The sequence below is a fragment of the Scophthalmus maximus genome, chromosome 4 (assembly GCF_022379125.1).
Source record: "Scophthalmus maximus strain ysfricsl-2021 chromosome 4, ASM2237912v1, whole genome shotgun sequence".
Taxonomy (NCBI): Eukaryota; Metazoa; Chordata; class Actinopteri; order Pleuronectiformes; family Scophthalmidae; genus Scophthalmus; species Scophthalmus maximus.
Genome location: NC_061518.1, coordinates 2,420,387 through 2,446,028, shown reverse-complemented (window position 1 = coordinate 2,446,028; position 25,642 = coordinate 2,420,387). Strand labels below are relative to the sequence as shown.

The window sequence follows — 25,642 nt, the reverse complement described above, 5'->3', positions numbered from 1 at the left end:
AAACTTGACACAAAAGCCTCTAAAACACTGCGAAAAGCACAAATCAAGAGCAAAGTCTGAGCCGTAAAGAAGATTCACCTGCAGCACCACAGGGTCTCCAGAGACATTTCAAGGGAATAAGTTTCGATTCAAGAAGTTGTAATCCATTTAAGTGCTTTTGTAGTTTTGTAAATGTAACACACACCACACAATTAATATTGGACAAAGTGGATTTCTTTTTTTTCAAAGCATCGCTCATAATTATTTCCACGCCAGCTTCCCCTTTCCACCAAAAATAGAAACCCTGACCCACCTGTCATCCCAGCTGCCCCATATTTATATTGATTGTGCTTTTTTTTTTTTTTTCTATAGACAAGAGTCACATGAGAAACATCTGTTCCAACGCCGGGCTCAGTGCCCCCCCCCCCCCGAGGACTTGGAACGGCTCGGTTACAGTGGAGCATGCGTGTCTGGAGCACCACCCTCCAATGCAGCGCCCGCCACCGCCTCCTTGGATCAGAAACTCCACATCCTGAATATGTGTCCCCCTGTGATAAAAATATCAAGTATATCCCGGTGGTATTCTCCACTAATGAGCCATCATACACTTACATCTGGAATCTGGATATCGTCGGGGGGGGCCGGGACATTTTTTTCCATCTACTGGAATCTGCCGCGTGGAGAGCGGCACATGTCGACGCCCTTTAAGTAAAACTGTGCTAAAGATTTAAATCAGGAACGTGTTTTTGTTTAAATAGCTGCTTATGCAGAACAGAAACAAATCAAGTGTATATTTAAAAGTAGAGCACGACCGATATATCGGTTGGCCGATATTAGCCTTCCACAGACATATCGGCCGATGCCCATATGTTTAGGGCCCCGACGATATCATCGGCCAACGTAAAATAAATGTTTATATTCTCAATTCAAGTTCTATTTATTTGGTTGCATTTGTATTAGTTTTTCCAATTTATAGATATTTATGATAAAGTTCATGGTTAAACTAAAATATCAAGCCTCAATTACATTTCTTTGTCTTCAACGACATCTTAGAAATCAGAGGGATTTGAAAAAAAAATTGATATATATATATGTATGTATATATATATATATATATATATATATATATATATATATATATACATATATATACACATACATACATACGTATATACATATATCGGCAGATGTATCGGTATCAGGAATCTTTAAGTCCCTAATATCGATATCGGCATCGGCCCCTAAAAATCTCAGTCGGGCGCTATTTAAAGGTTTTATAACCATCTTGATTTTTTTTTTGTTATGGGAGGTAAAGTTATTAAATAATTGTACTAAGTGATTTTAGAGCTAAAGTCAATTTAGCTAATTCAACATAAAGGGATGAAACAGTGCATGCATTCCCTTATTTGTCGACAGTAATCCAGAGACACTTGGACCCTTCTAACTGCGCACAATAATCGTATTGATTATTTCTGAATATTGATATTACGTTTCTTTCTTGTTATTTTCAAAAGGTTCCTTAACAAAACCAAAAGCAACAGCACAAGTGCAGCTGCTGTTCTTCTTAAGGTGATTTGCCAACGGTGAGTCTGTTAAAGGGACATTATCCATATTTGGCACGTGTTACCCAACATGCAACACCGACGCATCACTGATAAAGCTGGAAAGTCATCCCTGAAAAAAGAACGAAAAAGCAGCAAGAAAGTGTTCTTCGAATACAGAAAACCGAGTCGTCATTATCCACTTCCCACCTCTGTGTGCAGTATGAGTTATTTATACATTTATGTATATTTTAGGCACTTGCGGCGCAGAGAGTGTATTGACATGCAGATAAAACCGACAGCGACGTCTGGGAAGGTGGAGAACGACGGGGGGGGGGTTACAAGGAGAGACAGGAAATCGTTGTCGGATTCGTCATTTCAAGTTCAGCAGATTAAACACAGAGAGAGACACTGGTGGAAAATCTGTTCCATAAATAAAAGATAAAAGAATCTCAAATGAAGTAGCTAGAACAAAAAATGCTTCATGGCCATGACGATGGCAACAAAAGATACGCCAATGGATGAGCTTGGATTTCATGAAGATCCAGTTCACAGCGTTAACACCTGCAAACCTGTGGTACAATTCTCAAGTCTGGGTTCATATCTTCGGGAGCTTGGTCTAATGTGAACGCATTGTGACATGCTCTTTGATTTGGTGCAACCACTACAAGACATAACATCATTTTCCTTCTGGGGGAAAACACACACAAAAGGCCCCATGTTCCTTTAGTGCCATTGTTCATAGTCACACAGTGTCAATTGTGTTTTCTAAAGCGCTGTGGGCAAACAAGTGGCTGTGGAGTGTGTGTGTGTGTGTGTGTGTGTGTGTGTGTGTGTGTGTGTGTGTGTGTGTGTGTGTGTGTGTGTATGTGTGTGTGTGTGTGTGGTGTGTGTGTGTGTGTGTGTGTGTGTGTGTGTGTGTGTGTGTGTGTGTGTGTGTGTGTGGTGTGTGGTGTGTGTGTGTTTGTGTGTGTGTGTGTGGGGGGGGAGATTGGCTGGATGAAAGTGAGGAACCTCTGGCTCAACAGATGAAAAACAGGTCCTTTTCTTTTTCTTTTCTTTTTACCCTCCTCATCCCTTAGTTTCTTATCACTCGGAAAAACTCCTGGAGTGTAAAATTGAATTCTGACAATATTTCGCAGGATCAAGATGAGAGGGCAGGGATGGAGGAAAACATAACGTGGAGAAGATTGGACAACGGCTCTTTAACACACGGCTCAATCCCTCTCCATTCACTCACACACACGCGTTAACTGCAGACACGAGACAACAGGGAGGGTCCGTCTTTCTGGGGGAGGAAAAAAAAAAAAAAGGCAAAAGTGGTCTCACATTAAGCCAATGATGCGAAGAAGGACTTCCAGTATCGTGCATGCGGATCTGACGGCTCTGAGCAGCAAAGCGACAGAAAGAGGCTCTTCGCATCTACAACCTCACCTCCTCCTTTTCCATCTATTCCAGTCACATACACATACACACTGCGCCTGGAGCCATATCCTAACAGGTACTGCACATTGATTTGATTTGATTTTTTTATGAGATTCAAATGAAAAAATAAAGAAAAGCCTGATAAATATTAAAATATATATATATATATATCCACTGGCAAGAAAGAACCCAGCAAACTGCTCTTTGTGGCAGCGGCAGTTACGTATCTGATAAACTCTCCCCCGCTTCTCAGCCTTAATCATAACCTCATCATTCCGTGAAAGGACACCAAGGACAAAAGAGTCCTTCATTTACAGCCGCCTGGTCGAATTATTTTCCTAAAAGTCTCGTTGTCCGTGTGTGCGACGACCACAGCGCAGACGGGAATCCCATCGCCACGGGAGCGAGCCGAGGCACCTGTTCGCCGGCCGAGCGCCTCCCCTGAACCACGTCCTGCCCGCTGACCCCCAGACGGGGGATTAACCATGTTGTGTGAGTCGGAGCAGCCGGACCGCCACACACCCTGCTGAGTGTGTCGCTGACAACACAAGTTTGTCCAGGCCACAGAGACACGTGCTGTCGCATAAACTGCAAAAAAATGTGAAGTCTGCCGATGCACAGATCAAATTCAGCTGTATGTTGTGCTGTTGCAAATACTGTCTGAGGAAACGGAGCAAGATGTTCCAACAGATTAAAATGACTGCTGGAGTAATTGGAATCTGTTTGTGCAATTAAAATGAGAGCAAACGTGCAGCTTTTATGTACACCAGGGCTGCAACTGACGATTATTTACATTATCGATTAATCTGCCGGTTATTTTCTCGATTAATCGATTAGTTCCGTGGTCCATAAAATGTCATGAAGTGGTGAAAGATGTTGATCGTGTTTCCCAAAACCCCACGATGATGTTTTGTTTTGTCCACACACCAAAGATATCTAGTTTCACCGTCACAGAGGAGCAAAGAAACCGGAAAACATTCACATTTAAGAAGCTGAAATCAGAGAATTTTGACTTACTTTTTCATAAAAACTACTTGAAACGATTAATCGATTAACAAAATAGTTGGCGATTAATTAAGTATTCAATTACTAATCGATTAACTGTTGCAGCCCAAAAGTTTTTTCATTTGTTAAATTGTCATCTATTGATGGGCGGCGAGGATTCCTCCAAGTGTCTTCTCATTACAAGACATTAAGGCTATTTTTGTTCATGGAAAATCATTTATTTAATGTGAAATGAATCACCCTTGGAGTATTAATGTGACTATAAGCACAACCAACGAAGAAGATAGGCATTATCCTATAGCCAGTCAGAAAATGACAGATTTCTTTCCAGGGTCATCTAGGATGTCCTTCCGGACAGGAAGCTGTGCAGGCGATCGCCATGTGATGGGTCAGTGTTTCAAGGGGGCCCAGATAGCCAATCGCGTTCCCCCCGAAGTCGAAGTCCAGGCCATCCCACCAGCCCCTGCCACCTGTCCTTCACCCTCCCTCAGGGTGTGGGGAGGAGAGGGTGACGGGCCAGATGGCTCTTGAGGGCCAAGCGGCATCCTGAGAGCAGCATCCTCCCCACCCCCATCCTCGGAGCTCCATGCCTGGTCCCACCTCCACCCTGTGACCCCCCTCCTCCTCTCTCTCTCTCTCTCCCTTTGCCCAATCCAAACCCCTGAGCCCCAGCGCTCGTCAGTGCTGCATGACTGAGCAAACACAGTCCTTCACTAAAATAAATCCCCCTGTCTCTCTCTACGCAGCTGCCTGGTTTGCAAGAAAAGCTCCGCCGGTGCCTTCATCTCTTACTGGCGGACACAGCATTCGTGACATTAAGATTTTCACAATCACAAAGAGCCAGAACCTGCTTCTAATGGTCAGTTTGTACAGAGATACCTCAGCTGAGATAATAAGTACTGGGCAATGTGATCTATAAAGATAGTAATCATTTATCAGAGGCTTCCAGTCAGGGGGGCTGGCCCGGGAAGGAGCCACTGTTAAAGAGGGATAATGTGCACAATAGGTTCTAAATAATCTCACAAGGCTGCTCGTTTGTCACCGCGCTATCCCATCTCCCTGATATTACATTCAATTAGTTTCAGATACCAGCAGTGCCGGGCTGCTGGCGCACGCGATCAATCAAACGCCGTCAATGACAAATTGTCAGCTCCCCCTCGATAGTCGCTCTCTATATCCAGGCAGGCAGCAGGGCCAACGTAACACGACTGGGGAGGTTATCACCAAGGGCTAATGGATGGCTCAACATGGGCTCGGAATCCAGCAAAAAGGATCTCGGCAACACATTCAAATCTGTTCGGGTACCTCCAGGAAGAAACGATCGTCGCAAGTGGTTGAGCATGTGCAAACAGACACGGCCTTCACAGTTTGTTAGTCTAAAAAGCACAATGCAGGGAGGGCAACGGCTGCGGTAATCGGAGTGCTAGTTGGCACAGATGTTGCCGTGCTAATGAACAGGTTGGCAGCTCAGGGAGGGCACGGCTGCGGTGACCTTGGCCATATGTCTGCCTGAATGTCCACCGTTGGAGGAAATACTATAGAGATAAAACTGTCAGAAGCAAATGAAAATATTTTCTGTTGACTTGATTATCTTTACGGGCAGGATAATTCAGTACGACTGACGGAGGTATTCAAAGATCATTTCACAAAGAAGACAACCAAGGGTAAGCCCAGAATGATGGATGGATGGACGGATGCATGGACGGGTAGATGGTAGATGGATAGATGGATCGATAGAGGGCATGTTAGCGCAGGTACTTAGGCTTACCAACCCTAATAGCATTCTTGAGTTTGATAACCTTGGGTTTTTAAACACTCCTTCATACAATACATGACAAACTTCTCGTCAGTTTGACTATTAACAATTGTCTCATTAGCAATGTCTCACATCAAAGCATTAATTCCAAGACTGGAAGAGACACCGCACACTGAAAGAAACTCTGAAGCTCACTTAGCAGGCCTCTCCCGCTGAGGACGACCTGCATCCCGAGGTTCAGGATTGAAGTCCAACTTGCGGAGGGAATAAACTAAGCCCGTGTACCGTTTTCCGCACTCATCTGTGTCTCTTCACTAATTATGAGGCAGTAACGGCAGCCAGCAGCAGACACGTCCACTGTAAATACCTCATTACCCTACAAAACGCCATCCGACCGTATCAAACGCCTCTTAATGAGCAGTCGCAAACCAGGCTGGTGAAAAATAAATACATAATTTCCAATGGCCCTGTTTGCACAATTAGTGTCACGTTCCCTCTTCGTCCTCATTGAGCTGTATCAATTACAGATTCCTTTAGAGGAACGCTCTCCGTCACCTCCTCAGTGCCCTTCGTCATATCCATCAGACACGAGTGGAACAGGTTCAGGTCCGTTAGACACCATCTTTATTTTTAAGACAGCTTTTGTCCTTGCACAATTCGTGTGGTCTGTTTGAGGACCTTGCACTTTCTCGGCATATACCAAGCCTGGCTGTGGATAATCAACATACTGTGAGCACTACCTGAAAACTCATGTGTGGCAGAGAAACATAGAGTTGTGTCGACATCAGCGCTGTAAATCTGCGGCGTATCCGCAACAACTCGGTGTGAGGTCAGGATATTAAATCAAAGAGCAGTACGATAACACAGAATTCAGTGTTTCGTTGGAGTTCACGGGCATTTCAATCTTTCAACCTCAATTCCACGCTGGCTCTCACAAATCTGTGAAACAAGGGAGGCGCAAAACACAAATCAAAAAATTATGGATATGTAAGTATGTGGCACTGCTGTCAGATTAAAATGAACTTTTTAGTAACTGTGAAAGATTAGCTCTTTTCGTTAGATTTACAACATGGCATTTTTCAGATTGTCTACCTGACCATACTGTTGGAAGGAGTTTCAAGTCTTGAATCCTGTCTCTTTGTAAGATATCTTATCTATAAGGAACAATGAATTATAGGTAGCAAGAACTGTTCACAGTAGTTCTAGGTTGATTTTATAGTTGTATTTTTTTTAAGAGTTATAAAAGCATGAAACTGCGATAATCTTATTCTGAACGGTACTGTACCTCAGTGTGATGTCAAAAGAGGAAAAAGCTATTTCCATCTAATGATACCAAGTAATATTTGATCAAACCAAACAAATGAGTGATACACAACAATATCTACATACCAATTATTCATGTAAGAAAAATAACAGGATGTATTCAGTGTCATTTGAGGTTTCCCATGTTGCGTTCACACCAAACACAAAGCAAATTTTACGGGTGATGAGATTTCATATACATTTGCTTCACTCGCTCGAGTTCAAATATTCAACTCAAGCTAAACATTCGCGTGATGCAATGTCGCAAAAGCCAATTCGCGTTGAGATCCTCCCAACGTCAGCGTCCGACAGAGAACAGGTGGATAAATGCGAGGGTTGTATTTACTCACGTGCTTCACGTTAAGAAACTTAAAAGTAGATTTTCGTCCTCCAACCAGAACAAAAACATGAAAAATCACAAAAGAATAGGCTTAACAATGATAACCCTGATAACAATGCTACAGGTTAAGGACAGTGCTGAAAGGCTCAGATGAGATGGACATAGTGTACATCCTTACTCCTCACTCGGCTGCAGCCGGACAATACAGACCACAAAAGATCCAATCTCATGGAATCCTTGTCGAGTGAATGTCAACCGACTACAAATCGGCAGGTTTCATGATAGTCCGCAGATCTGAGCCCCCGGTTTCACCCCGATACCACGGATCCCTCATTCTCCTCCGACGCTCTCTATGATTGCTACTCAATGAACATTAATGTACGGAGCATGGGAGACGTGTGAGAGGGTAAATCTACAAAGAGAGAACAAAATCCAATTACCTCATACTGTGGCGAGTGTCCCGTATGGGATCTTGAACTCACACGGCACCAGGTAATTGTCGGGGGACATTGAATCTTGCTGCATGGGAGCCCCCGGGGTAATTCCCCCACAATGACAGCCCGCGTGTGTCCGCATTACTACATCAGTGCTTTCAATTTATTTAAGTCGGCTGATGTCCATTAAGACGGAAGGTGAGTATTGGCTCAGTGTAGCGTCGCCGCTCTTTCCCTGGAGAGCGCCGGGGCGCCGGGCCTCGTCTGGGCCGACGATGAGGTGAGGCTCCTGACGGCATCTAGACGCGTCGCGGCCGGTAACTCACAGAGCAGGAAAAAAGATCTCACTTCATGAATGGTAACAGGGTCCGTTGACCAACAAGCGCAAATGAGAAAAGGGAATTGGACGGGAGTCTGTAAATATTGAGGCTGCATCCAAACTGCTCCACGTGTCACTTAGAGGAGAAGCTCGGCCCTCTGGAAAATTGGGAAAACAGCAGCTGGGACTCTGGTCGACGCGTCAATTAATATTCATGTTCGACATAATCCCCGGTGACTAATTTAACACACCTGATCAAATCAAGAATTTACAGGGGGAGGACCAGAGAGGACGGGGGAAACAAAATGAAAAAATTATTGAGTTATGAACCTTCTTCCATCCATCCATCGCCTACCGCCTACCGCTTTATCCATTTACCGGTCGCGGGGGGGGCCGAATCCCAGCTGACATTGGGCGAGAGGCGGGGTTCACCCTGGACAGGTCGCCAGCCTATCACAGGGCCACATACTGAGACAAACAACCATTCACTCTCACATTCACACCTACGGTCCAATGAACCTAACCCCATTCTGCATGTCTCTGGACTGTGGGAGGAAGCCGGAGAACCCGGAGAGAACCCACGCACACACACACGGGGAGAACATGCAAACTCCACACAGAAAGGCCCTGGTTGGTTTGAACCGGGACTCGAACCCAGAACCTTCTTGCTGTGAGGCGAAAGTGCTAACCACTACACCACCTATGAACCTTCTTATTGAATCTAAACCCCGTTACAGATAGTAACGTCTGTAACAAATCCTCAACAGCGGGAGGAAGAGAACCAGACTTCCCAAACTCCACCGAGCACGATGTGATCTTGTAGTAAGCCTCGACGGCTGTCTGATCTCCACCTGCTCCGACCGGCGGACCCCACATGCTGGAAAAGCCAGATGAGGTCAACCACCCGCAGGGTTTGGGGGATCCCCTCCCTTCAGCCGTAAAACAAGAACGACGAATGCGGTGAAACAACAAAAAACCTGAAAGTCAGCGTTCACTGCACCCAAGGAGCCGTCAGGTATTTCAAACAACAAGAGTGGACAGTGTAATCCTTCATAGGGCGAGAGCTGCTGTGGGGTTTGCATATATACATCAACGGCACCACTACATCAACATCATGTGGAAAATGCAGAGCAAAGCTGAAGCAGGGAAAATGAGTTTAGTACTCCATCAATCTTAGATCAGACGGCTGAAGTGATTCTACAAGAACCACAACGCGTCAAAGAAGACTAAACAAGAAGCCTCGCCGCTTTCATCGACTCCCTGGCTTTTAATGCAACGGCCGTAGCGCTTCCCTCCTTCGACCAGGCGACGAAGGTTCAGGCGAGGTCAGGGTGAAGATATCTTAAAAAGTCACCCGCGATGAGGCAAAAGACATCGCTGTGTATGTACATCTTCTCGTGAACAGCTCAGAATATGAATGTATGGGTCAGGGGATGTTGGAGAGGAAAAAGGATTTGCACAAAGTCGTCATGGAAACTGATTTAGATTGCACCGGAGAAGCTTTCTCACGACATCCACTGGCCTTCAAGAGAAGCCAGATCTGTGCGTGTCTTCGATTCAACTGCCGTCATTCAAAACTCAACGTCCAAAGACGAGAACTCTCTAGTTTTAATAATCTTTTTTTTTTAAAAAGGATCGGTCGTTGAACTCACTCACCCTCTTCTGGTCCTCCAAGCCGTGCAGCAGAGCTTTCCTCCTCGCCTGCTGCTGCTGCTGCTGCTGCTGCTGCTGCTGCTGCTGCTGCTGCTGTGGACTCGCCTCTGCTCCTGCCTCCATCTTCCCATAGGTGAGTGAGTCCTCTAGCTGAATATCCTTTTTGAACGAAGGGAAAAATTACCTGCTCAGAGTATTTCAGTCCCCTTCCCTACTGGTTCCCGAGCTGTGGCGCATGAATGTCTATCCACAAAAACAAAACAAAAAAAGAATGGGAGTATCTGTCTGCCCATCAACTTTGCTTCATGAAGAGGACGGTACTATCCAATGTCCGGGGGGATCCGACCTCGGCCACATGCTGCGTCTCAGTCATATCCTGTCTTGGTGGCTCTGTCTTTGCACTTCCGGTCTGAAGCGGAGCATCAGGGCGGAGAACAGGAACCGAAGACAGCCAGGATGGTTCTCTCCGCCAAGCACGTCATCGTGGAGGAATCTTAAAAGGAGTCTGTGGCCCTCCGCTCCACTGCTCCGGATTCAACCTGCCAGGCGTCTGTTTCTGTGTAGTAGTAGAACTCCTTTTTCCGGGAAGCATCCACCGGTAAAATGTCCCGATGTGCAGAAGCGGGCGTCGCTCACAGGTTGATGGTCACACGTACGTATTCCTGATGGTGCGCAGGTGCTTGAGTCGAGGAAAAAACAGAAGAAAACTAATTTGAAAATTAAATTGAACCATTAGAGAAAAGTTGTGATGGAAATCCAGTATCATGCAGACGTGGTAAAGGGGCAGCTTGATCAACCACATCTGATGAGCGACAGAACAGGAATTATTCCAAAATCGTGTAAAGGATTTTAAAAGATGCGGCTCGTTTCGACAAAACGAACATGAATCAACAATGCTTCGGTCAATTTGTCAACACTTTATGAGTTCCCTGGACTGTCTGTGGCATTCCTTTTCTTATTCCTATTCCATGAAAAAAAACAAAAAAAATCAGCATGTTTCTGAGGCAAATGGGACTTAAGCTTGAAACAATTTTAAAAACTTTTTGTCATCTGAGGATCAATGCCCCCCCCCCCCCCCCACACACACACACACACACACACACTTCCCTTTAAAAAAATGTTTTAACACTTTTTGAGGAACAGCTGATGGGTTGCACAGAAAACCAAAGTGTAACAATAAGAAGGAAAAAATACACAGAATCATCCTTTAAAATGCTGCGTGGTGCAATTTTTCATGTATTGCAATCTTGCCATAATCTCAACAGCGAACTGCTGCAGGTGTGTGTGTGTGTGTGTGTGTGTGTGTGGCTTCTCTTCATCCACAACCACGACGAAGCCTGCGAACTTTTTATCTGTCGCAAACTTGCAGGTCGTGTACAAACCGGAGCCTCCTCTTTTGAAAACGGTTCAACCCTTTAAAATAAAAGATTTTTTTCAAAAAGGCAGTTGCGATCTGGATCAAATTGCCTGCGGAGGGTTCGAGCTGCGGCAGCAGCAGCATCAGCAGCATCCCTGCAGGAGACTCTGCCACGGGGGGTGACAGACCGGCTGCGGCTCCGAGCTTCACCGGGGAACTGTCCGAGCAGCGAATGCACCGCGAGGGGAGAGAAATAACAAGGGTGCAGACGAAGTTGCCGTGGGAGAGGAAAAAGACAAGAAGATGCTCACCCCGCTGACTTGTCCGGTCCTCTGCTGCCCGGTGGAGACGGTCTCTCTCTGCGCCTCGTGCGCTGCGCTGCGCTCGTCCGCTCCTCTGGCGGCTGCTGCTGCTGCTGCTGCTGCTGCGTTCACGGGCCGTCGGAGATACGGGCGTTGACGCTGATTCCACGCGTTTTCTTTAGCAGCGCTAAAATATTTTCTAACGTGCTTTCAATGTTCTGGGTTGGGGGGGTTGTTTAAACTTTTTGGGGGGTTTGGTGTCTATTAGTGTTTCGAATGTGTGTATTTTTTTACCAAGTGTTTTGCATTTTTCTAAAGCACTTTTTGACCTTATTTTGCAATAACGGTTGTTGTTTTTTTTCCCACATTATGAACAAAATGATTCATCAAAAAGTAATTAAAGCTGATGATGAAAATAGCTGTTGGTTGCAGCGCCACAACATATATATATATATACACACACACACACATAGGTATATTGAAATTAATCTGCAGACTCTAGGTCCACTTACGATCATAATATATAAAAAGTTTAAAAAAGTTAAGAATAACAAACCTTAATCATCACCGAAGTAAGATTATCATTTGACCCGAGACAGATGACTTTACCATTATTACCCCATCGGTTGTATTTTTTTTATGGGTCCATTCCTCTGAAGTGCTGCACTCACCCAGTCGGAGTGGGTGGTCTGATTCACGAGCAGTGCCTGAAGGCAGCATCAGGATCCTAAACACGCTCATTCTCACATCGGTAACATTACGTCACTGGATGCTTCGTGTGGTTCTTCTCTTCTCTTCCCCAACATCCTTGAAGGTGCCCGTCGGTTTCCATGGTGATTTACCGGTAAGGAGAGCTTCGACGCCACCTAGCGGCCAATCAGAGACAACAGCGACTGGTTATTGAAAAATCAAATATACATTACACATGATTCTGAAAAGGGGTCATTCTGAGTAATGAGTACTTTCATTTTTGGTACTTTAATCATATTTTTTCTGAAGTAAAAGATCAGAGAACTTATCCCACCAATCCTATTCATGTTCAGATTTGAACATACTAGATTCACGGTCACGTTCTGTAGTTTGATGATTGGTTTTCAACCATTTATTTAAATACGTTATGCTTTTGTAAATATGGACGATGCACAAAGACTGATGTAGTTGTTTACATATGAAACATATGAATTATTACACGTTTTCTTGAGAAAGCCTGGCAGAAGGGAAAATGGGCTTTTTATCAAGTCTTTTATCATTATGTATGCAATATGTTCAATTGCGATTTTTTTTTAAATGTACTCCTTACTTTGTAGGTTTTTCTCTTTTTCTTTTCCCCCCACATTTTTTTCTATATGTAATACCAGAAGTTGATGTACGTTTTTGTAAATTAGGGGTGTCTTGTAATTCCAAAAAGGGATGGGCAAAATGCATCGGCATGACACATGACAGAATTAAGAAATATGTATATGTGTTTAATTTGACTCTAAGTCTGATTTATATCGGTATGTGCATGAGCAATGATAAAATTGAGGACTGTGGCTTATTTATTTATTTATTTTTTTTTCTCTGCACAAACCGTGCAAAAAAGAGACGGGGTGTGAATTCATAACGTCGTGTGGCAGATTGAGCAGTTTGGGGGCTTTAGGGTAAACATATGATAAAAATCTGTTGGACCTTCACCTCACACGTCCACAGCTCTCTGTGAATTAAGTATGTGCCCCTGTCACTGGTGAACATAAAACCCCATTTGTAGATGGCGGCTTCATTATTTACCCAGAAATCACTTCTATGCTGGAATAATACCTGCTCCCAGCTTCAAACAATACTTCTTCTTTTTTTTGACACAGGCTCCATCTACAGAACAGGAACAAAAAGAATGAATTAATAATGTGGGACCTGCATTATTTGAAATTCCCAATTCATCAAATCACCAAAGCCCAGTTACGTTCTGATAACCATGGGGCATTTGAGGACCCTGGGGCGGGTGAACAGGTTACCTAATGCCTTTTTCGACTGCTGCAAAATAAAAAATTCCTCTAAGCAGCTGAACATCTTTGCCCTATAATTAAATCATGTAAACCAGAGTTTACTGCAAACCGTGCAAATGCGTCCATCAAACAATTATGTTCATTTGGGTTATTTAGTATAATGTGGCTATAATGTGCATCCGTGCAACGGGGACGTGACGCATGATTCACAGCTGCCGCCCTAAATCTGAAGAGCCTGATATTTGTTTCCCAGCATCGTGTGTTTCCATGGCAGCTGAAAGAGCCGAAGAGCAGCTTCACTCGGTTTTACTGGAAAGTGACACACGAGCTTGTAAAAAAAAAAAAAACAGAACATCTTGACATATTCAATAAATCATTACGTTGTTTCGTTAAGTGGGAAAAAAAGTCATAACAATAAAATTATTCTATACATGAACACATCTGCCTACCAGAATAACAAAAAGTAAAGTATAATAAAGGGAAAAAATCTTATGACAACAAATACCACCGCTTACACTGAAATTATTTGTTGCATCGATGGAATGTAGCCTGAATAAGTTCATTTAATCACTGTAAACAAGTATGAATTTGAGGTCGTTTTTTAAATGCCACAGTTTTGGAAGACAATTTGATTATGACTATTCTGGAAGGACAAACCCTTATACAAGGTAAGATAAGATCAAACTTTATTAATCCCACTCTGAAGAAATTCACTGGTTACAGCAGCAGCAAGAGCCAAAGGCATCAGAGAAAGAAGTAGAAAATAAAATATAGCAAAAAAATATACAATCAAAATAGAAAAGAATTATACAAAAGAGACTGTAAAAGAAAAAGCTATATGAATTGCTTTGTGAAAAAGAGGCTGAAATGTGCAGTGGTTTGGATGGGACACAAATATATGACTACTAAGTACAGTGTTGTATGGATGAGCAGCAAAAAAATAAGTAATAAATGATAAATATGCATATATATACACATACATACATATACATACGCATACATATATGCACATGTATACATACACACAACCATACAACGTAGTCCTCAAATGTGTTTACAGTCGCTATAACCAAGAACAGAAATATAAACGGACAGAAAGAGAATGATAATAAATAGAAATGTAAAATAAAAGTAATGTGTAAAATGTGCATTTTACTCCAGTATATGTATGAAGAAACTGAATGATATGTAAAATATGTATTGTACAGTTTATACAACAGCTGAAACATATAGGTCTAAAAAAAAAATAGGATGTTATGTATTGAAAGGTGTAGCATAGTAACGGTTGATATATATATATATATATATATATATATATATATATATATATATATATATATATATACATACATATATACATATATATGAAATGTATTATTATTATTTTTATTATTATATAGTTTGGCAAAAAAATAAGGACCTGATACTTACAGTCGTGACGTCAGTCCGGACTAAAGAGACGTGATTTGGGTATGGAAAGGCTTTCCATATTTGGGACACACCTCTGTCCTACGTCAGAGCGGAAGTGGGCAGCAGCGTGCTTAGACTGGGCGGGGCTTGAGAAAACTTTTCTCCACAGCAGCAGCAGTGAAGTAAAGTTGACCAACTCAGAGGTCAGCGCTTTCTTATCAGAGGGAGGGAAAAAAATAAATATTAAGAGGAAGAAAATCTGGGATCTGTGGACATTCTTCAACTATTTCACTTTGGGATTTTTAAAGTTTATTTTCCGTACCGGAAACTGGTGATCTGGTGTTTCTTTTTTTTTTTTAAAGAAAAACAGAAATCCACCTTTGGAAGCTGTGAAGATGGGAATGTTCCTCTGAGCCAGGATTGTTTCGTGGATTTGGGAGGTAAGTCGACACGTTTGTTAACTTATTTGTGTTTTAAAGAAGAAAGTGCTTTTCTGAATCTGTGGTTTTCGGTGTCTACGGAGGGTTAGCGCCTCCGCGTTGTAAACCGACACACACACACACACACACACACACACACACACACAGGTCGTGAAACCTCCGCTCAAAGTCGTTATCGTTTCTTTAAAACTGTTAATGAAACGCAGTGGATGCGTGAAGAGTTTCCGGATTGTCCGGTTTTTTCTGCCGGTGTCTCGGGAAGTTGGCGGCGGGCGCTCGTCTCGTCTCTCCGGCTACGACGTGTCAACAAACACTAACCGACAACCACCCGGTGAAAACTAGTCCCGCTAATCTAACACGCACACCACGCGTTCCCTTGTAACGTCAGTGTCAGGTTTTAAAACTTCACAGTCGGTGTTATTAACGTTTTAAACGCGAGCCGCCGCCGATGCTCGTTCCGCGCCAAGGATTTCAAAAAACCGTCTACCTGCGCGGGACGAGCCTTCACTTCCTGTACGCCGCCTTGCGCCGCGCTCCCATTGGCTGCTCGTCACGGGGAGGGAAACAGAGGCACCGCCCTCCGCCGTCCGTTGGGCCGCGAGGATTCGTCGAGACGCACGTCAGTCATTTAACCGCCAATAATGAACGTGTGGCGTTTTAAATAAGAGAGATTTACACTGGAATGTCTGATTATTATCATTTAATCCGATTAAATCCTCGCGTTGGTATTTATCTCGATGTTGTCACGCGTGATGTAATAAATATGTTTGTACAAATATGTTGCGGCTGAAAAAGCGGAAAGATAGAAAAAACATTTTTCTTTTATGAGTTATGGTTATTAATTTCGAGTCACGGGTTTGAATTTTCGACGCCGTTCAAAGTAGAACAATGTAAGAAAAACACGTTTGTTAAAGCTGATGTTAGCTGGTGTACAGTAAAGTTATTGCTTCTTTTTTTACTTTGACCTCCATGAGTTGGATCATTTCCTCAAAGTGACGAGTCGAACAGTCGATTAGTTCATGTACACAAAAATTAATGGCAACTAATCTCAATAACCGATTCATTGTTTTGAGTCATCTGACATTTTATTCACCGAACAATCCGTTGATTATTAAGGAAAATAGTTATCGTTAGACTTATTTGTAATGAAACTAATTGTAAGCTCAAATTTTACAGTTCTCCAATAATTAAATGACAATTTTTTTTTCTGTGTGATGGTTACTTGACGTAAAGAAAAAAATAACTTGGAACACTTTGATATAAACACACTTGATGTCAAATGATGTCAATATAATATAAACTAGAGACAAGAGTCTCTCTCTTCACAATCTATGCCATGAGATGGATATTATGTGTTTACTGCTGCAAATGTATGATTAATGAATTCATGTCCCAACCCCAATAAGCCGTATATATAACTATGGAGGAAAATGTCAAATACAGAACTCAAATCGCTAAAAGAATGACTTAAAAATCTCATTCAAAGGTCATGAAGCTTCAGGGAGGAAGGAAAATTCTGTTTGGATCATAATCATAATTTATTGTTTTTTATTTTCTCTCCTTTTGCTGAAGGAGGATGATGAACTTTTAATAATAACCCCCTGGTTCCTGTAAATACCCCCCCCCCAAAAGAAGTTATTTGGCCCCCCGTGTGCAGCGTCAGTGGAGAAACCAGCTACCACCATGGGTCCCCTGGCTACGCCTAAAAAAGGGAGGGAAGTGCGTTCAGTTGACCCCTGGACGCCGACCTCCAACCTCAAAATGCTCATCAGCGCTGCCAGTCCTGACATCCGGAACCGGGAGAAGGAGCTGTGCATGGACCATGACGGGCGGGAAGCTCTCGACTCTGCACGGGTATTTAAAATAAAATAAAACCTCCTACTAGCATTTACACGTGAAAGATGTTTTCAGATAAGTCAATTATCTGTTTTCCGTCCGCAGGACACTGAGAACGGAGAAGAGTCTGAGAAAATGATCAGCAGAAAAGAGAAGAGTCTGGGCTTGCTCTGTCACAAGTTCCTCGCCCGCTACCCGGATTACCCGAACCCGGAGCTCAACAACGACATCTGCCTGGACGACGTGGCCACGGAGCTCAGTAAGTCGTCTCTGTCGCTCTCTGTCCGTTTCTATAACTAAAAAAAACAAGAATACAACATCCGTCCATTCAAGATTCAATATCAGATATTAGGCCTGCAGCTAAATGTTGCTTTCATTATTCATTAACCCATAAATTGTGTTTCTGTTGGTAAGTTTATCAAATTTCAAGTTATTCTAATCAAGGATCATTAAAAAAATATACATGTACATATAGTTATTTTTTACTTGATAGATAATGAAATATTAACAAATAACTGTACCAAAATTGCAAATAGGCTACAGAATAGTTTTTGTAAAAGTCCTAATCATGGTTGTGATACTGTAATAATTACATCATACAGATAATATTGTGTATATCATTTGATGTACATGATTTGTAAATAATTTCACAAATTTCAACAATCAACAATGATTGTAACTGTGGCGTGTACTGTCGTCCCATAAACACAAATACTGAGTTTTGTAAAATTAACATATTTATATACAAAATAACATCCTGTAGTTTTGCTCGAATTGAACAGATCAATCTGTTTCTATAATGGTGTTGCTACTTTTGATTTGCTGAACGTGTTTGGACGCGTTCTCCTTCCAGGCGTGGAGCGCCGGCGCATCTACGACATCATGAACGTGCTGGAGAGCCTGCACATGGTGAGCCGCTCGGCCAAGAACCGCTACTGGTGGCACGGCCGCTCCAAGCTGGCGCAGACGCTCGCCATCCTGAAGCAGGTGGGCGAGGAGCACCGGTACGGCCAGCAGATGCAGCAGATCCGGCAGCGAATCCTCCTGGACAGGGAGTTCGACTTCGACGGCGACGAGAAGGAGAACGAGAGCGAGGAGGTGGCGCCGGCGGAGCTGGAGAGCGGGGAGCACGGGCAGAGGGAGCTCTTCTTCGTGGAGCTTCCGGGAGTAGAGTTCAAAGCAGGCGAGCAGCTGGAGAGTCTTGTTATGCCAATACCTCCTTCAAATGTATACATGTCTGAGTACAACATATTAATACCGAATCTAATCTTCCTGTTTGTGCCCGTCCAGCCTCCGTGAACAGTCGGAAGGACAAATCTCTGCGGGTGATGAGCCAGAAGTTCGTCATGCTCTTTCTGGTGTCGAGTCCTCGCGTGGTCAGTCTGGACGTGGCCGCGAAGATCCTGATCGGGGAGGACCAGGGCGCCGACCAGGACAAGAACAAGTTCAAGAGTGAGTGCAGTGACTGTCGGATTCAAAGTATTTTTATTTTTAAGTAAGAACAAGACGAAACCTTTCAAGTTCCCAATGTCTTGCGTTTAGGACCTTCTTGCTTCTTCATGAATAACGACATAGAAGATGCATAGTGTCGTCGTGGTGGGTCATAGACGTGATGTTAAGAGTTTGGAAAGACTTGAAATCATTCACAGATCCTATAGAGTCTGTCAAGTCTCTTTATATGACCAGTGCAGATCTGGTTAAATGGACGGATCCACAAACATTTTCATAGATTTCCTCGGGAATAATCTGTTGGTATTGTTGTTAAAATTACACATATTCATTAGTGATGCACCGAAACCGAAAATAATGAAACACGTGACCAAATATCACAGAATACCGAACAATTGCCAATTTTCCCCAATGCATGAATTAAATATCCTAAATGTGCATTTTCCTTTTGCTTTTCGAGGAAAAAAATCAATTACAAAAGTACAATTTATAAATATTTAACACTGAATTTTACATTCCAACAGACAATATACCAAAAAGCATAATGTAACTGTACTGTAATTATCTGACACTTTCTCATTCCCATTAAAACATTGTTCGGCCATTTCCAGTGGCCCGAACGTTCGGTGCGTCCCTAATATTTATGGTGCCGATTTTAAGACTCATTTCCTTTTTACTTTTCTACTGTAAAAGCCAGGTTCAGGTTTCATGTGCGTTTTGTTTTATTTTTGGGCGCAGACTGTTCTCCCGTCTCCCTGTTTGACGGCAGATAGTCATATTACGGTTTGCTCACGTGCTTTTCAGCCAAGGTGCGGCGGCTCTACGACATAGCGAACGTGCTGCGGAGCCTGAAGCTCATCGAGAAAGTCCACGTGACCGAGGAGAGGGGCAGGAAACCGGCCTTCGAGTGGGTGGGCCCCGTGGAATTCCCACAAGTCAAAGGTATCGCCAGATATACTGTTCTTTTTTTAAATTTAGGGCTTAAGCTTGTAGAATACTGTATTAGATTAAATATTTCTCCTAGTTTGGTGGTACAAAACATGAATGTGTCTCGTTTCAGACCTGGAGAGCTCCGCGTCCGAGTGCCCGGCCAAGAAGAAGAATGTCCTGGAGTCCCGTGCGTCGGTGGACAACTGTGCCAAAAAGCTCTTTTCGTCGCCGCCCGGAGGTAAACGCCGTTTCACCCGGCACCAGTCCCTCATCAAGCTGGCGAAGAGCATCCAGGACGACCGGCGCAAGATCAACTCGGCCCCCAGCAGCCCCGTCAAGAGCGCCGCCGGTGAGTCCAGACGAGGTTACTACTGCTGTGTCTTTATGAATTGGTGTGATGACGTCTAATCATTCCCTCTCTTGTCTTCAGGAGATTCATCAAACACAGACTTGCCAAACAAGATGGCTCAACTTGCGGCAATTTGTAAAATCCAGCTTGACCAGGAGTCAGTGTAAGTTTGATTTATTCATCCTTAACTGTGCAGCGATCTGGCGAAGTTGATAGGAAAGGAGGAAAGTACATCCTTAGGTCAGGGCCCGCGCCTCTCTACAAAATTTTATTGAAATCAGCTCCGTAGTTTTTGAGTAATCTGCTGACGGACAGACCAACAATAAAAACATAACCCCCTTGGCGAAGGTCATACATTTAATGAATTAGGCTTTTCGTTGAGGTATAATTCATTTCATATCACTGTACAAACTGTGTGCGGATGAACACAAAAAATGCTTCGTGAGGTCACTGTGGCCACCAGAGAAAAATAAATCCCCCATGTAGAGACATTGTTCTTTTTTTACGGTGACTTTTATGTTTTGCATCTCCTGATTCTGTGATACGACCCTGTGTTAAACCTTTAACACCCACAAATACTAAATGGATGATTTACTGCTTTGATAGAGGAAAAAAGAGAATCATACTTCCAGGTCCAGCTCCCCGCTTTTTATGGTTTTATGAATTGGTCATTGTAGATCTCTAGATTATTAAATCCTGGTTGTCTTCCAGGACTGTGAAACCTGCTGCTAATGCTGCTGCGAGGTTCGAGCCGACCTCCTCCAGTTCTGTGGAACCGCCTCGGGCTGCGCTACTGACTCCGACCCAGGAGCCCGGAGTCAACGCTACCGTCTACCTCACGCCACTGGCGGCCAAGCCCGCGGGCCCCCTCGCCTACATCCCCACGCAGTGTTCGCCCCTGATCCCCGTCCTCCTGCCTCAGCAGCGGTGCAGCGGGCCGTACGCCGTGTACCTGCAACCGTCTTCCCTCAGGCCCAACCCCCTGGCCCGGCCGCAGCCGACCAGCCTCGCCGTGCGCTCCATGACCTTCGAGGACAGGACCGGGCAGAGCCCGACGGGTCAGTCCGCCGCCAGGGCGTCCGACGTCAGCCCCTTGGCGCTCAAACGGCTGCGTCCCGATTCGGCCTCGGAGAGCAGCCCGTCCAAAGCCAAGAGGACGGACCCCAACTTCAAGGTGAAGACATACGTTGATGTAAAACATTCTAACAGTTTGGGTTTTATTACAGCAGGTAATTAATACATTTCACATCTAGAGATGCAACTAATGATTATTTTCATTATCGATTAATTTTTAGATAATTTTCTCCATTAATCGATTAGTTGTCTCATCCATTAAATGTCGATTGTGTTCCCCAAAACTCCAAGATGATGTTTTGTTTTGTACACACACCAAAGGTATTCATTTTACCGTCATAGAGGAGCAAAGAAACCAGTAAATATTCATATTTAAGAAGCTAAAATCTGAGAATTTTGACACTCTTTTCCATAAAAACTACTTGAACGGATAAAATCGATCATCAAAATAGTTGACGCTTAATTTAGCAGTTGATTACTGAACGATTAACTGTTGCAGCTCTAGTTTGATATCTCTAAAAAAATAATAATAATAGAATAAGTACTAAGACAAATTTCGAAATGTGTGAAGTGTGCCATAAAAGAAAAGGGAAGGCACGTTCACTGTACGAAATTCCTCTTAAAACTTGCTGTGATGTTTTTAGTCATTCCTGACGTACATTATATCGTCTCCTCCCGTAGGACGCGTCTCCGAAGCTCTGTGAGATCCTGCAGGCGCGTCTGAAGGCCCGCTGCGGGAACCAGCTCCCCAGCCGGCCCTCGCCGCGCGCCCTCCACCTGGACCCGGAGTTCGTCAACACCCCTGGCGGCGGCGGCGCCAGCCAGACGCTGGAGCAGAGCCTGGAGAACTTCCTGGACCGAGAGGACAAGACGGGGTACTCCGACGGCGAGGCCGGGTTGACGCCGGTCAGAGCCGTGCCCCTCACGCCCGGACAGCTCCACTCCGAGGTGAGCGAGTTTACACCAGCAAGGCCTTTTTGACAACCATCATTTTTTGAATGCACGTACGTGACATTCATTTCTCTTTCCCCGTCCAGACTTTAGTACCGGCCGGATACCTGATCCCAATCTCCCAGCAGTCCCTCATCAGCTACAGGGAAACTAAAGGTTCAGGGGGAGAAGGCAGCAACAAGGCCTCGACCCCCACGTACAACATTTACCAAACACCAACCGCAGGTAAACACAACAGTGAACCCGCACAAAATATTGATCTGATATCTCCGGGTGCAACTGGAGTCTGTCTTTTTTTACTTTATCATCAGATCAGCACTGCAAGATTTCGTCATCAGTTCAACGAATTTAATTAATTTAATAAGACGCTTGTCAGCTAAACAATCATTTGAATTTTCCGACCAGTGGTCCAGCCGCCAAAGATTTTACAGACAAATACCCACAAGGTACACACAAAGTCAATGCAAATATGCGAATTTCACGTCACTCGCAGCGCGTGAATAGACACTTACATTTCGTGTCGCGACCTTGAGCAAAAGAATCACGTGATCGAAAAGGCCAATCAACAATGAGGTTCTCCCGGCGGCGCTGACGTTCACATGCGAAAGACAACAGGTGAGTATTTTCGCAGGTTGCCAATTTTTTTTACTTTGCGTTACTGGCGGCGGGTTCGATTCTGCGGCCAAACACGCGCGAGTAACGCAACGTCTTCCGTCCGTTCTCTTTCGGACGCGGACGTCGGTGACGCTTGGCGAACGTCTGCGCTAATTGGCTTTCGCGGCATCACGCAAATCATTCCCCTCGGGTTCAAATGTTTTTTAAACTCAGGCGAGAAAAGCGAATGACACGAATTTCGTGTATATTCGTGTCTTTGTGTTGACTTTCTATGTGACCTCATTGCAAGAAAAATTGGCTTATAGGAGCCTTTGTACATGAGTTACAGCATCGAGATTCAACTTGTCCTTTTCATTTTGTGGTCACCAGGCTCCCGACCTGCCCTGCCCCAGGAGATTACACCCACCGGCCTTCGCCTTCACGGACCCGCTGCTGCCGACTCCCCGCGCACCGCGCAGCAGCAGCAGCAGCAGCAGCAGCAGCAGCAGCAGCAGCAGCAGCAGCATGCCCACCACCTCCACAGCCCCAGTCCGGCCATCCTCAACTTCACCCTGCAGAACCTGGGCCTGATCTCCGCCTCCAGCCCAGTAGGCGCTGCCTTCGCCACCCCCCAGACCCCGGAGCGAGCCAACACCCTGAGCAGCCCGCTGGCTCTGCAGCAGAGGGGCATGATGTTCATCAAACCCGTGTCCCCCGTCCCCGTCCACCAGACTGTATCTGCTCATCCGGTGACCCTGATCAGTTTACAACAGGTGAACACGGACTGCTGTGTTCAGACACAAACTTACGTGTCGTGAAATCAATTTGTGTTGAATCGATTTTAATGAGGTTGTTAGTGCCCCAAACTTAATTTTTAAATGCACGACCGCTTTACATTAAACATCAACTTGATAATATTGACAAGTTGTTGGGTAGATTTTAGTGTTGGACCAAGTTTTCACATTACAGATCAAACTGTGGTAAAAATATATATTTCTAACAACTCTTTTTAATATGTTTAGGTCACTGATGCCATAAGAAATTTATCAGTAATTCTATGATTAGAACCAATATATTTGTGTCATGCTTTTAAAGGGTCGGTTAGTTTCAGTTGCAGAAGTTTTGAATTATTAACGATAACACGATTTATTGTCCCAGAAATTGTCGCGATAAACAATATTATCGTCATTTAAGAGCTTCTCTTTTTTTGGGATTGTATCAATCCTGTGAACTTGCAGTTTAGGATTATTGGTCTTTGCGCGTGCGAGTCCTAAACAATTTGTGTTGCTGCTGCTGAGAGTAACGTATCCAAAGTTTAGACCAGCAATTTGAAAACATGGTCCCTTTTTTTTTTAATACTAAGAAATCCATATTTTCTAACATTTTATAGACCAAACCAGTACTTGATTAATCGTATGCCAAGAACAGATGAGAGGATAGAAGCAGCAAGACTGTTGTTGACATTCATTCTTACGAAGTTTGTCGATCATCCACAGTAACAACTCGCAGAAGTTAGAATTTTTATGTAAATGTATTTTTTCTCAGAATTACCAGCCGCCGCCTCACTAACTGAACTTTGTTTTTCACTTGTCCAGATGACGACCCCCAAAGGCGCCGGACTCCCCCCGCACAGCTTCTTCCACACGCCCGGCCCCCTCTCGCCTCTGGCCGCCGTGGTAACCACCACAGGTGGACACGCGGCCGCCAAAACTGTTTACATCCCTCAGAGAAAGCTGGACACTGAGGACTCGTGAAAAGGGAACCGGCTGGTGCCTGTGTTCGTCCTGTGTGTGTGTGTGTGGGTGGTGGGTGGGTGTTTCAGTCACGTTACAGTATTCATTACCTCTGAACATTTCACCGCGGCCTCCCTGACTTCATTCTTATCACGGTCAGCTTCTTAAAATAGCTGCCAGATACTGATGAACACTATTGTCCTGCTCACTGTGACACTGCGACAACTTGTTCTCCATAAGCTAATGGAGGGGAAAACAGTCTTGTTTTTTTATTTTTTATTTTGTTGTTATTATTTCTACAAATTCGGGTGACAAATTCCCATTTTAACTTCAAATTCCCAAGAGTGGTTAAACCTAAATCCCATAAAGAACGATGCACCCAGCTCAGTTTGATTGGAACATTGATGACTGATAATTTAATTGCTAAGTAATAAAAAAAACTAATCAGATAACTTTTGCACATATGTACATAATGTACATGTTAAGTTTTGCCCCCCCCCCTCTTTTTTATAAAAAAATGGAATTGTTAAGAATATGTGAATATTTGTGATCATTTTTGAATCCAATGAAAAATGTTTGATGAGTTTAATTTATAAGCAAATTACATTTCTGATGTCATGCTGAATGTAAAATGCTAAATAAATTTTTATCTTTTTTTTTTTGTCTAAGAACATCGCATCACGTCTGTTTTTTGTCTGTTATCTATATTTGTCTGTACAAATATAACGTGAACCTGCAACTAATGATTATTTTATCTATAAAATATCTATATATATATTAGATGATCTGTAACAAGGTCACAAACCAAAGGGTGATGCCTTTAAATGACATGTCTTGTGTTTTAACAGTCTAAAATCCGAAGACGTACAATGATATCAATTTGAAAAAAAATTATTCTCACACTCTGAAAACAATAAAATTGAATATGATCCTTTTTCTTTGGGAAAAGATTAATTGCTTTATCAAAATTGTTGATAATTTTCTTCCAATCAGCTCATGTAATGCGCCTTTTTTCATGGGCTCCAGATGTATATAATATTAATACACAATTTTTCTTTATTGATATCTATTTTCCTTCTTCCTCATTAAATTTGGTACTTTTGATCAAAAGTTTAAAAAAATCTCTGTTCAAGTCTTGAACCTGGACTCGAGGTTAATATGTCTCCCACCTATAATTCCTTTTCCCCTGATAACCAGAATGAATTCCCAATTTTTTTTCACTTCAGTATTCCTCCAGATCATAAATCAGAAATGTGTTTGGTGATTCAGACGTCTGGCACCAGACTGTTTTCTCCACTCAACTTCTCAAATTTAAGTTTTAGAAGATACGATTTGAATGTGGCTTGAAAACCGACATCAATACAGACGATAATTCAAACAAAATTTGTCGGAGGAGTTCGTCAAAATATGATGTGGGCGTAAAATGTCCATTAAACGCACCAAAATTGCTCACTAAAATCAAAATGGCCGACTCCCTGTTG

General features: G+C 43.5%; 2 protein-coding genes across 3 annotated transcripts in view; one reads left to right on the top strand and one right to left on the bottom strand.

Moving 5' to 3' along the window:
• nav2a (neuron navigator 2a) overlaps positions 1-12,226 on the bottom strand; it is a 200,949-nt gene extending 188,723 nt beyond the window's left edge. The window contains exons 1-2 of the mRNA XM_035628020.2: positions 12,085-12,226; positions 9,758-10,433 (exon numbers count right to left, since the gene is read on the bottom strand). Coding sequence (XP_035483913.2) covers positions 9,758-9,877 — 120 coding nt within the window. The 5' untranslated portion in view covers positions 9,878-10,433; positions 12,085-12,226. The remainder of the gene's footprint in view (positions 1-9,757; positions 10,434-12,084) is intronic.
• A 2,727-nt stretch (positions 12,227-14,953) lies between these two features.
• Positions 14,954-24,832, top strand: e2f8 (E2F transcription factor 8). 2 transcript variants are annotated; one of them, XM_035628033.2, is made up of 13 exons: positions 14,954-15,245; positions 16,878-17,099; positions 17,187-17,340; positions 17,935-18,264; positions 18,372-18,533; positions 19,335-19,472; positions 19,591-19,809; positions 19,891-19,972; positions 20,521-20,983; positions 21,565-21,831; positions 21,921-22,059; positions 22,819-23,201; positions 24,024-24,832. In XM_035628033.2, the coding sequence occupies exons 2-13, from the start codon at positions 16,929-16,931 to the stop codon at positions 24,180-24,182; spliced, it is 2,667 nt and encodes an 888-aa protein (XP_035483926.2). In that variant the 5' UTR covers positions 14,954-15,245; positions 16,878-16,928; the 3' UTR covers positions 24,183-24,832. The 2 variants fall into 2 exon arrangements, with proteins under 2 accessions (XP_035483926.2, XP_035483925.2); XM_035628032.2 differs by having other exon boundaries at positions 16,818-17,099.
• The last annotated feature ends 810 nt before the right edge of the window (positions 24,833-25,642 follow it).

Coding starts and splice junctions, on each gene's coding strand:
- e2f8 (XM_035628033.2), top strand. CDS start 16,929: ATGGGTCCCCTGGCTACGCCTAAAAAAGGGAGGGAAGTGCGTTCAGTT. Junction 21,832..21,920: donor CCGGACAGCTCCACTCCGAG/GTGAGCGAGTTT, acceptor TTCCCCGTCCAG/ACTTTAGTACCGGCCGGATA. Junction 22,060..22,818: donor TTACCAAACACCAACCGCAG/GTAAACACAACA, acceptor TGTGGTCACCAG/GCTCCCGACCTGCCCTGCCC.